Source organism: Scyliorhinus canicula, chromosome 21 (genome assembly GCF_902713615.1).
Source record: "Scyliorhinus canicula chromosome 21, sScyCan1.1, whole genome shotgun sequence".
Taxonomy (NCBI): Eukaryota; Metazoa; Chordata; class Chondrichthyes; order Carcharhiniformes; family Scyliorhinidae; genus Scyliorhinus; species Scyliorhinus canicula.
In genome coordinates, this window is record NC_052166.1 from 40,725,642 (window position 1) to 40,737,951 (window position 12,310).

The following is a 12,310-nucleotide window of genomic DNA, read 5'->3' on the forward strand; positions in this document are numbered from 1 at the left end:
ATTAGGACACTACGGGCAATTTAGCATGGCCAATCCACCTAACCCGCACATCTTTGGACTGTGGGAGGAAACCGGAGCACCCGGAGGAAACCCACGCACACAGGGGGAGGACGTGCAGACTCCACACAGACAGTGACCCAGCCGGGAATCAAACCTGGGACCCTGGAGCTGTGAAGTATTTATGCTAACCACCATGCTACCCTGCTGCCCCATGTCAGTTTTGACATGGTGATCTGTCAGTTCTCTGATCAAGATCTTCATTCTGGCCTGACCTGTTTACACTCTGCTGCTTGACAGCTGATGAACAGACCAGACAATTCATTGAAGAATCAAGCCAGGAACACTTTACCTTTCCTCGCATCTGCTCCCTCAGCCCTATGCTTTTAAAACTGCTGTTTTTGGAGTGTCAGAGCCTTCCTAGAAAACCCATAACACTGATTTCACTTCCACTTCTAACCCAGAAAAGAATTGTTGAAGTGGTCAGCAGCTGTCAATCATAACAAGAATGTTTATAAACATTGTAGTTAAGATCAATGGAGGGAACTTCAGATGCATTCAAGCATGAAAGGAAAGATAAATAAACAAATCTCCTGGCAGCTGTATTTAAACCATAAGATGTCAATCAAATGCAAGTTAAAGGTACTAGACAGAAATTGAATGAATGATGACATTTCAAAGGATGTCAGCGGATTTCAAGACTTTTAAAGTGTTGTGGGATTTCTAGGAAGGCTCTGCAGGAAGCCAGCTATGGCCGGTGGTATGGGACCAGAGTCTGGCCACCAGTATGCCACCTGGTGCGGGATTCTCAACCCAATCGGGATTCGGGGCGGGATTCTCCGATCTCTGATGGCGAAATCATGATCTGCCTGAGAATCCTCGATGGCACTGAAATTGGGGGCGGTGCTGCTTTTGCGATGTTACGCCCCATCCAAAACATGCCGTATGGACGGCCTCAGGACGTCACCTGAGGCCCGCTCCCAATGGACCAAGTTCCCAATGGCATTGGTCACATGCTATTGGGGAACCCGGCGTGGACTGAGTCCAGCGTCGCCACAGTTGGGAGGGGGAGCCAATCCGCGGGCAAAAGGGGCTTTAGCGGGGGGCACTGTTGGGGGTGGTCCGGGGGGTGGCAAGCCTGGCCGGGGGGGGGGGGGGGGCACTATTTGGCAGGCCGGGTCCGCTCGCGAGCAGCGCCAGGTTGTACGGCTTGGCCAGTGCAGGCCGCCGCCATGCACGGCCACGGACCCGGCAATTCTGCTGGCGTATCCGCAGCTAGAGTTGGGTACACTACACTGCGTACCTGCTAGCCCCCCACCAGACTAGGGATCGGTGGAGGTTTTGCGCTGTTTTTTCGGGCATAAAACGCTACTGTTCTTAGTCTTAAAAATCGGAGAATCCAGCCCCTGATCTTAGCAGCAGGAATGGAGAATCCTGGTCTACAGCTCAATAAAATATTTTAAGATGCAAAACTAAAGTAAAAAGGAGCTATTGAAGTATTCCAGTTCTAAACATAGAGGTTTTAAATATGTTGAGATTCCTAATGACACAATCACTTTATCTGTGAACAAATGTCACCAGTACCTCGGTCTTGCAATGAAAATTATCTTCATTTTTACATACGTTTGCTACAAATACATACTTTAGGCTGTGGTGAATTCTAAATTCTCAATTTATTGGTGTTGATATATTGTAGGACAAAAGCATTATTCACTTGGTTAGTGGAGATAAGCACTGAATAAAATAATCACATCCCCACATGACTGTAATAAGTGGCAAGATGCCTGGTGATGTGATTAAAGAATGGGGAAATAGCTTGTAATTAACTTTCATTATATCAGGGAATCCCTACACACTTCACAGTTAATGAGTTACTGTTAAATTATGGATTTGGAGAATGTAGCAGCCATTTTGGGGCATAGCAAGGCCCCAAAAAGTAATACGATATTTCACTATTTTTGTTCTTTGATTGAGAGATAAAGGTCAGGATACTGGGAGAACTATCTTCTTCGATATCTGATTGTGCCATGGCATCTTTATGTTACCCTGACCGGGCAGGCGGGGCCTCAGTTTAATGTCTCATCTGGAAGGTCGGACTTTTGATCATGCAACACTTCTTCGGTACTGCACTGAAGTTTCACTTGGATTACATGGTGAAGTCTCTGAAATGGGGCTTGAATGTACAGCCTTCTGACTCTGACAAGAGCCTGTTCCCAGTGAGCCAAGACTGACACCTAATGGCTATTGTTGAAAGATAGAAAACAGAAATAAAACTTACCATGGGACAAAACTTTCAGAAGCGTGTTTCCAGCTTTCTCATTCACATTGGTTGTTCTTTTCTGAGATGCTGAGGGTCAGAAAAACCCACAAAAGAAAAGAAAGGCGCTGAAGCAAATATTAAATCAAGAGTTTTCTGCATAGCTTGTACCTTTAAACAAAGCAGATTAGTAACATACCTGGAATTCCCAACGGCCCATTTTTAACAATATAGGCTCTTTCCAGAGATGTAACATCGCTAATTTGGATATCAGATGAGCAATCTGTAAACCAGAAGCAATTGGACAATAATGCTTCACGGTGGAATCATGCGCTACACTAAAGATATGCAGTAAACCCAATGCCTTAAAATATTTCCAAGGTGATGACTGAACTGAATTTTAAATTATAATGAAAAAAATATAAAATGTTATTTATAAAAATCTAAAAAATAATTAAATTTAACTTAGTTAAATAATTTCTTGTTAGCATTTCAACAAAAGGTGATAATTTTTGAATCTAAAGATGATGATCTGAGACACCCAAGATTATATGATATGCTGAGCCTTTAAGTAAGTGAATTACCAAACCATAAAATCACAAAGGAAATTATTAATTCAGAATTGTAATGCAATTGATGATTATTTCACTGCATGAAAGTCATTCAAATTACTGGTTCAGAATGTAATCAAATTGGGAACAGCACTATCTCTGCATTAACTTGAGAAAGAAAGGCAAGGGAAATGCTGGGCATTAGCAGCACATTTCCAGCATTCACATTGTATCAAGGCCTGGTCGAAATTTTTGGAAAGAAAAGATTCCTGATGGATTCCTCCGTTGAAGTTGAGACTTACTGTCATGACGTCGTTGGATGTGTCTTTTGAGTTCTGATGGTCGACGGAACTTCTGATCGCACACTCTGCATACATGGGGCCTATACCTCTGATGCACAAACTGAATGTGGTCCACCAGTCCGCTCTTTCGTGAAAAGCTTGTTCCACACAACTGACAGGTATTTAGCAGCCCTGTAAGGAAAGAAAATAACAGATGCAGCAGGCTCTGAATACAAATGCACTCTGATACACAATCTAACAGCATGGAAAATAGAAACTGAATTTGCTGCAGGTATTGACCGTCTGAAAAAGAGATTAGGGCATCCCTTCAGGACCGGATTAGATTGCTTCGGCACAATGGACATTTCCTGCTCCAAAAGAAATTGTGTTTCTGTCATTCCACGTACTATGATTCCAACATTTTCTGCTTCAGATTTCCAGCAACTGAGGTATTGCTGGAACACTGAGTCTCTTTCCCATATATTACAGGCAAGTGAACTGGACATAAAACTCTTAACCAACCACAAATTCACACAAAAACATTTTCATCAGAAATGTTTTTGACATGTGCAGCTTGCTTCCCTTAACGGAATAATGGTGATCACTGAAAAGACAACAATAATAATCGATTTCATGAGGACAAAGGCTCAGGGAATGGGTAGACATATGACAGATGAAATTCAATGCCGCAAAATATGAGGTTATAGTTTTGGTTGTAAAAATTAAGTGAGACCATACAAGCTAGATTGTATAATTTTAAAAGGATGCAAGGGAAGAGACCTCTGGGTGCTTGTGCACAAATCCTTGAACGTGGGAGGTACAGGTAAATAAAGCAGTTAATAGAACACATGCGATCCTAAACTTTATATAGAAATGCCATATAATATCAAATTCTGGGCGTTATCCTGATATAAAACACTAGTTTGGCCCAGCTAGAGCGTCATGTCTAATTCTAAGCATCACACTTTAGAAAGGACATGAAGGCTTTGGAAAGTGTACAGAAGCAAGGTTGAGGAAAGGTTGGGTTGGCAAGTGTTCCATTCGGTGTTGTATTAAGGAGAGGGGAACTATTGTTAATGACTAAGAGGGTGGCTTTCTTGCCGACTAGAATAGTGGGGGATTTAGGATAGATATGTCATGGTGAGTGGGATATTGGACGGGGTGCCCATGGTGTTGGGACAGAGTATTCGGCGATTGTGGTGTTGGATAATGCACTGCATTTCATAGATCTGTGTGTGGAAAAGGGGACTCCCAGCAACCGCAGTGGAGGCTGGATGAGAGATTGTTGGCAGATAAGGGGGCGTGTGAGAGGTTAGGGGTGGCTAGACGCACCTATATGGAACTTAATAAAAGTGAGGAAGTGTCTTCCTCCGTTCTGTGGAAGACGCTGAAGGCGGTAATTAGGGGGATAGATTATTTCAATCAAGGCACATAGAATCAAGGTGGAGCAGTTTGATAGACAGAGATTGGTGAAGGCCATTTTGGCTGTGGATCAGAAGTACTTGATGGCCCCGGGGGAGGAGTTGTTGAAATAGAGGAAGAAGCTCCAGATGGAGTTCGAACTTTTGTCTACCGGGAAGGCAGTGGGGCAGTTGTGCTGGATCAAAGGGACGTTTTAAGAGCATAGGGAGACAGCCTGTAGCTGCGAGGGAGATTGGGAAAATAAGGGACCAGGGCGGTTACTAAATCAGATACGGTGAATGGAGTATTTGAGGCCTTCTACCGAGGTCTGTACAAGTTAGGAGCCCCCCGGGGGGGAGGATCTGGGCTTGAGGCGATTCTTGATGGCATGGATTTCCCGATGGTAGAGGAGGGAAAGTTGCAGGTGCTGGGCACTCCAGTGGGGTTGGAAGAGGTGATGAGGTGTATCTGATCAATGAAGTCTGGGAAGGACCCGGGCCCAGATGGATTCCAACAGAATTCTTTAAAAAAGGTTGCTACTGAATTGCGGTCTCTCTTAGTGGAAATGTTTAACAATCCGTTTAATAAGAGGGTGCTTCCACCCATGCTGGCACAAGATTCTATTTTGCTTATTTTAAAGAAAGATAAGGATCCAGAGTGTGGGTTGTTTCATCCGATACCATTTTTAAATTTGGATGCAAAGTTCTTGGCCAAAGTGCTGGCACACGCAAGGAGAATTGTTTGCCAGCAGTGTTATGAGAGGACCAGACTGGGTCTGTGAAGGGGTGACAGCTATCATCTAATACTAGGAGATTATTGAATGTGGTGATGACACCCCCAAGGGGTGAGGAAATGGTAATAATATCTATGGATGCGGGTAAGGCGTTCGACCGGGTTGAGTGGGATTACTTATTTGAAGTGTTGGGGCGGTCTGGCTTTGGGCTGGGGTTAGAGGGGTCGGATCAGGATGTTGTACAGGGCTCCCGGTGCTTCAACGGGGTGCAGGAGTATAAAGAGAGGGGGGGGGGAGATAGAGCATCGCGTGTCCTTGTACGCAGACAACTTGCTGCTGTATGTCACAGGCCCGGTGGTTAGTATGGATAGGATTATGGGAGTATTGACAGAGATTGGGGTGTTTTCAGGGTATACGCTCAATGTGGGAAAGTGAGAGGTGTTCCTGATTATTGCTCGGATGCAGGGGAGGGGTTTGGAGAAGTTGCCATTTTGGCTGTTCAAATTGAGATTTCCGTATCTGGGAATAAGGGTGGTGCATAGTTGGGCTCAGTTGCATAAATTGAATATGACTAATTTGGTAGAGGGGATGACTTCAAGAGGTGGGATATTCTCCCTCTTTCGTTAGACTGTGAAGATGACAGTCTGACAGACATTTCTGTTTGTCTTTCAGATTCTCCCGATTTTTGTCCCCAAGTCTTTTTTGTGAAGGTAAATAGATTAATTTCGGTTTTTATATATAAAATCCAAGATACCTTGGGTTAGGAAGGTGTTTTCGGAGAGGGACAGGCAGAGACCAGTGTTGGCGTTTGCCAAGTTTGCTGAATTACTATTGGGCGGCGAGCGTGGAGAAGATTCGGAAGTGGGTCATGAGGGAAGGGTTGGTGGGGGTGTAGATGGAGGAGGCATTGTGGAGGGGGTCGAATTTGAGGGCACTGGTGTTGGCACCTTTTCTGTTCTCGACAGCCAAATGGTGGTGGTTGTGTCGCTCAGGGTCTGAAATCAGTGCATGCAACATTGAAGGATTGAGGGTGTGACGCTGTGGTTGCTGATTTGTGATAATCATAAATTTATCTCAGAAGAGTTGGATTCAACGTTTCAGGCATGGTAGTGGGAGGGGATAGAGAGGTTCAGGGGTTTGTTCGTGGAGGGCAGGTTTGCAGAGTTAGTGGAGACGTTTGAGTTGCCATGGGGTAACGGGTTTCGATATTTGCAAATCAGGGACTTCGTGAAGGAGTTGACCACATTTCCGAGGCTGCCACTCCCATCGTTGCTGGAAAAGATTATGTCTGAGGACAAGATAGGGTAAGGTAGGGCCTCGGATATTTATGGGGAGTTAATGGAGAGGAAGCCTCAGTGGAAGAGGTAAAACGGAAGTGGGAGAAGAGCTGGCATGGGCGGATGTGGGGGCAAACACCTGTGTAATGTAAATTTGACCTCTTGTGCAAGATTGAGCCTAATTCAAGTCAAAGTGGTGCATGGAGTTGCACATGACTTCGTTTTTACCGAGGGTGGAGGATAAATGTGGGTGGTGCTCAAGGGGGCTGGCAAACCACACTCACATGTTCTGGTCTTACCCGGAGTTAGTGGAGTTTTGGCAGGCTTTTTCACAGGTTATGTTGGAGGTTTTGGGAGTGAGGATGGCACTGAGCCCGATATTTGGGGTGTTGGGAGGATCCGGGAGTGCAGTTGTCTCCCTGATGGCCCCGAGGCGGATCTTGCTGGTGGGCTCTGGAGCCACCCAAAGCAGCAGGGTGGGTGAGTGACTTGGCAGAATTTTTACATTTGGAAAAATTAGAGGGGCCGAGGAGGGGGTTTTCTCAAGATGGAGATTGTTCAGCGCCTTCTTTAAGGAGTGGTCTACGTGGGTGGTGGTTGGGGGGGGGTTTGTTTCTGTTCAGGGATATCATTGTCTTGTGTTCCAAGTATAAAGTGTAGCATGTGGGCCGTTAAGAGGGATGCAGGGATTTGTTCTGTATTACGACAAGTGTATAAAGATAATCATTTCCCATGTTTTGTATATAAATTGAAAATGCCCTGAATAAAAATAACTTATTTTACATAACAAGTTGTTAGAATTAAGCCAGTTAGGGTGATAGAGACAGATTCAATGGTATTCTGCGAAAGGGACTGGATAAATATTGGGAGAAGATTGGAGAAAAAGATTGCACGTGTATGCAGGAAAGAGTGGGACTGGGAGACAGCTGGATTGTTCTCTGATCGGACCAGCGCAGTCTCAATAGGCCCAAATGGTTCCTTTCTGTGCTGTATACAGCTTTGTTTCTATGTCTTTCACAGTATGACAACTTTCACTCTGTACTCCTACATCAACTGTGGCTGTTACTATAAAAAGCAGAGCTGCCGGTGTGGCAGTTGTGATGGGAAGAGGGAGAAAAGGCAAAAGGAAATCCTTCTCATGGAAGAGATGTACAGGTTATATTTAATCTGAGAAATAATTTAAATTTAATCTCGATTTGAATTTCGTATTTTATTTGAAACTGTAGGAGAAATGATTTTAAACCTGTTTCACAAAGTTTGGCAAATTGCACTTTTTCCTCTTGAAAATAGATTGCCATAAAATTTGCTTTTCTTATATTTTTTTTCTACTTTTATTGTCTAACAAAAATCTGAATTACTGTTTCACTTCTTATCGTTTTATAAGGTCATAGGACATGTTCAAAAATAACAAGCTAGCAATTGATGACAACTAAAAAATTATGTAATTGACAACATTGGTTCCAAAGGTTGGTACCAACTAACTAGAGTTATTTTCCTTACAGAAATTTCAGCTTTAATTTTGTCTAACGGGTTTTAGTTTGACTTTGGCTTAACACCATGCCACCGTAAGGGAACATGAGAACTAAATCCGCTGCTCCCGTTACATTGTATTTGCACTAAATGGTAAGTTGCAACTTTTCAACGGGCTGCAGTCGTGTCTTCGTTCTTTTTCTGATTGTAAACATTTAAGCATACTGAAGAGCTACACAAGCTCAGCCAGCCGGTACCATCTTTACCTGGCATGTGCTGAATGAAGAGGTGAATGATGGTCGCCATTAATCATTAATATTGGCCAATAGACAGATCCTTAAAATACTGCACCGTAAACATTTCTCAATATTCAAAAACAGTAAGGAAATTCAGCCTTACCTATGGATAAGTCTGGGTCGTGAATGGGATCATTGTAAAGCATGTGCTTGTGATCAGAATCAAGAATTATTTGTCCTTCTGCAATACAGACAAGTTAATCTTTATGTAGAAAAAAATGAAAAGAACTTGAATATAAATAAGCTCCAAATATTATTTCATAAACTATTGATTTGTGTGTAAGTAGAATTTTATCATTTGTCAGTTTTGTTAAATGGTAAGAACTGTAGAAACTAAGCTGACAACGAACTCTGACTGATAATTTAACTGGGTCTAGAGGTATGTTGGGATCTGCAAGTCATCAAAATTACATTTGCATTCTGTGAATTAAGGTGTGGCTGATTTGCTAGCATCAAGCTACATTAAATAGCTCAACACTGAAATGTCTTATTCCTGACAAAAGGTTACTTACAGTAAATAGTGGGTTAATGGTCAATGATCTAGTATAGTAATGTGCAGCAGATTTTCTTCAACAGTTAATATAGTTGCCATAATTTGTTTTACACTGCATTTTGCCTAAACATTTTTGTGGTATCACCACAGATTCTTTTGTAATCAGAACTTCCGCATGAGTTTTGTCTCAATGGTGAAATGTGTAGAACACGTAAGTATTAATCGCAAACAAAAACAGAAAAGACTGGCCAATCTCAGCGGGTCTGACAGCATCTGTGGAGAGAGAGGGGAGCTAATGTTTTGAGTCTGGATGACTCTTTGTCAAAGCTAATAAAGCTTAATACTTAAGTATTAATGATAGGCTCAGAATGTGATGATGCTCCTCCACTGTGTAGGAAGTCAAATGAAGAGAGATTGTTTATGCCTATGGTTTGCCACATGCTGATTTATCAACCTCAGAAAGATGGGAGCATCAGGAAATGATAGGAACTGAGACTGAAGCTTCACCATTGTGGACCACTGGGAAACATTAGCTAATCAGAGGGATGCGAGTCATCCTGCTCCATCTCATACAAATTCCAGTAACCAGTTCAAGAGCAGAATAAGCCAATTCATGAGAAAGCTTGCCTGCATACACCAAGAGCAGGAACCAGACAAAGGGGAGGGAAAAATGCTTTAAACAAAGGCATTAAAGATGTGACTTACTGTTTACAGTTTGCATCTGCTGTTTATCATCTCTAATAGGCAGTAAATTATGATGTTGGACGTCGATTATAATTTTTCTGATGGACTGTTCACTATCTGTAAAGGACAGCGCGTTTTATTATAATACATCACACTAATCATTAAAAAATAAAAGCTGGTGAAGCAGTAATTCAGTGTCAGCATATAACTGATGTGGAGATGCCGGCGTTGGACTGGGGTGAGCACAGTAAGAAGTCTTACAACACCAGGTTAAAGTCCAACAGGTTTGTTTCAAACACGAGCTTTCGGAGCACTGCTCCTTCCTCAGGTGGAAGGAGCAGTGCTCCGAAAGCTCGTGTTTGAAACAAACCTGTTGGACTTTAACCTGGTGTTGTAAGACTTCTTACTGAGCATATAAGTGGTTAACAGCAAACTATTTTTTGGAGTAAGTTAGTGAAAGTGTGACTGACATTGTTAGTGAAGCAAGTTCAGTTTAAGCAGAAATACAGATGCAAGGGTAGCTTCTCGATGGACTCAATTTTCTGACAAGTGGCAATCCCTTATCACCTTTGATAAGAATACTAAATTAGTGTTAAAGGCATATTGCTGGGAAACATAGCAATAGTTCCCAGCAAACCCATCTTGAGAACTAAGAGACTGGTAGAAAGATGATCAATTCAGGGACCACTACTCTGCATCAGCTCCCACTGCAACCCCTCCCCCCAAAAAATAAAGTAGTGTGGGTGAAAAGGTAAATGTTTATAAATGTTGTAATGGGAAACAAAAACACTTCAAAGCTGAGGGCTCTCCAAACAATTGAAGCTTGATAGGAATTTGTTTGCGTTGCTTACAAGCTGAAATTCGGCCCTGGAACATTAGTACTGCAATTATCAAAAGACAAGCTGATAATATGGCTACAGCCATTCCCTTACATTTGAAGTACGACTTAATAAAAAACCTAGTACATCGAACTGCACAAAAAAGCACATCCAGACCCAACCATTCATTAGTGTTTCATTTGCCCAATGAAAACCATTCTCAAAACGGATATTCTCCCCTATAGGGTGAAAGACTGTCAATGGATAAGACCATTAGCAATAAGAAAAGCCAATTAATTTCCTTCAGCTAACTTTATGGTCTGAATGTCATTGAATATAAATCAGTTTTTGGCTGAGTCTTCTAACACATTAAGATGCTTATTGCTACACACCAAGCACTCACCTTGATCCAAGGTACAAGCCCAAGTCTCGCACCCTTTGTATTTTACTTGTCTGAGAAAAGCAACTAACTGCCCTTCTGAACAACTACAGTGTGACCTCAGTGAATTAAATGGTGACTTAATCAATAACCTCTAGGAAAAAAACCTTTTTTGCCAGTAGCTCCCTAATTTGAACTCAATCTGGCATATTCTGTCCATTTTGTACAGTCTCTTCATTTATTTAGATGTAATGAAGCCTCTCCTCAACCTTGCTGTAGATAAAGAGAATAGCGTATTCTTTCAGCCTGGTATCCTATTCTGCAATCCCAGTTTAGATTTTGACTGCTTTAGCCTTCACTCTTCTTACTGCTAAAGAAAATGGAAACATTTAAAGTAATACAGTCGGGAGTATTTTTCTGCGGCAGAGTAAAGCTAAACCTGCCCTCCGAGGGCTTGATGGTGAAGATGGTGAAAGTGGAAAATTCATTTCATCACTGGCATTTAGCAATATAGATCTCAAACACAAGAAACCTTCAACAAATCATATAATTAAAATTAGTTTCAAGTATAATTGTATTGGACTTACTATGAGCTTGTTTTTCAGCCATCTGTGATCCAGCTATTTGACTCCAGCCTTGACCAGAAATCGTACCATCAACAACTAGAAAAAAAATGTTACAGCATAGCTTAACAAAATAGCACTGAGCATTAAACAAATGTTCTAAATGCTTTTTCTGTTGGCAATTATAGAACTTCATCTGCAATTCCACAAAAATATTCATATTAACAGCAGAATTGAGGAATAATTTCAATAAGGAGCAAACTAGTGTAAATACTGTATCATGCACAAGCAATACTATACCCCAAGAACAGTCATTTTAACAAGCACACCCAAAATGGTAAGTTCCATTTTTAATTTGAATAATCAAAAAATCTGTTGCGATTTCCATAGCACCTTTAATGTATTAAAACATTTCAAGGTGCATTGCAAGCATTGCCAAACAAAATTTGGCAAGAGGCGCATAAGGAGATATTAGGTTAAGTGACAACCGGTTTGGTCAAAAAGGCAAGTTTCACACAACTATTAAAGGAATAAGAAGTAGAGAAACAGAAATTTAGGAGGGCATTCCCGAGTGTAGGGCGTAGGCACCTAAAGACAGCCACCAATGGTGAAACTATTAAAATCAAGGGGGTCACAACATGGGGAAGAGGGGAGGGGTACTGTGAGACTGGTGGAGCATACAGAAATAAGGAAGAGCAAGTCATGGGGGGGGGGGTTTGAAAACAAGAGTCAGAATTTTAAAATCTAGGCATTGCTTAATCATGACTCCACATAATTCAGCAAGCACATGAGAAAAGGGTGAGCAGAACTTGGTGAGAGCTAGGACACGGGCAGCAGTATTGAATGGCTTCATTTAATAATAATAATAATAATCGCTTATTGTCACAAGTAGGCTTCAATGAAGTTACTGTGAAAAGCCCCGAGCCACATTCCGGCGCCTGTTCGGGGAGGCCGGTACGGGAATTAAACCCGCACTGCTGGCCTTGTTCTGCATTACAAGCCACCTGTTTAGCCCACTGTGCTCAACCAGTCCTTAATATATAGGAATACACAAGGATCTCTGCAAATGCCAGTGAATCTTCACAAGAAATAGAAAATAATAAAGATCAC

At 42.1% G+C, this 12,310-nt stretch overlaps 1 protein-coding gene across 9 annotated transcripts in view; it reads right to left on the reverse strand.

The window, feature by feature from the left end:
• LOC119955512 (zinc finger protein 11-like) overlaps nucleotides 1-12,310 on the reverse strand; it is a 78,037-nt gene that overhangs the window by 24,969 nt on the left and 40,758 nt on the right. For all 9 annotated transcript variants that reach the window (XR_005458488.1, XM_038781771.1, XM_038781775.1 and 6 more), the window contains 6 exons: nucleotides 11,225-11,299; nucleotides 9,462-9,557; nucleotides 8,367-8,444; nucleotides 3,108-3,278; nucleotides 2,454-2,537; nucleotides 2,276-2,344 (listed from right to left, as the gene is read on the reverse strand). Coding sequence is in view for 8 of the 9 variants with exons in the window: in XM_038781771.1 (XP_038637699.1) it covers nucleotides 2,276-2,344; nucleotides 2,454-2,537; nucleotides 3,108-3,278; nucleotides 8,367-8,444; nucleotides 9,462-9,557; nucleotides 11,225-11,299 (573 nt within the window). In the remaining variant the exon portion in view is untranslated. The remainder of the gene's footprint in view (nucleotides 1-2,275; nucleotides 2,345-2,453; nucleotides 2,538-3,107; nucleotides 3,279-8,366; nucleotides 8,445-9,461; nucleotides 9,558-11,224; nucleotides 11,300-12,310) is intronic.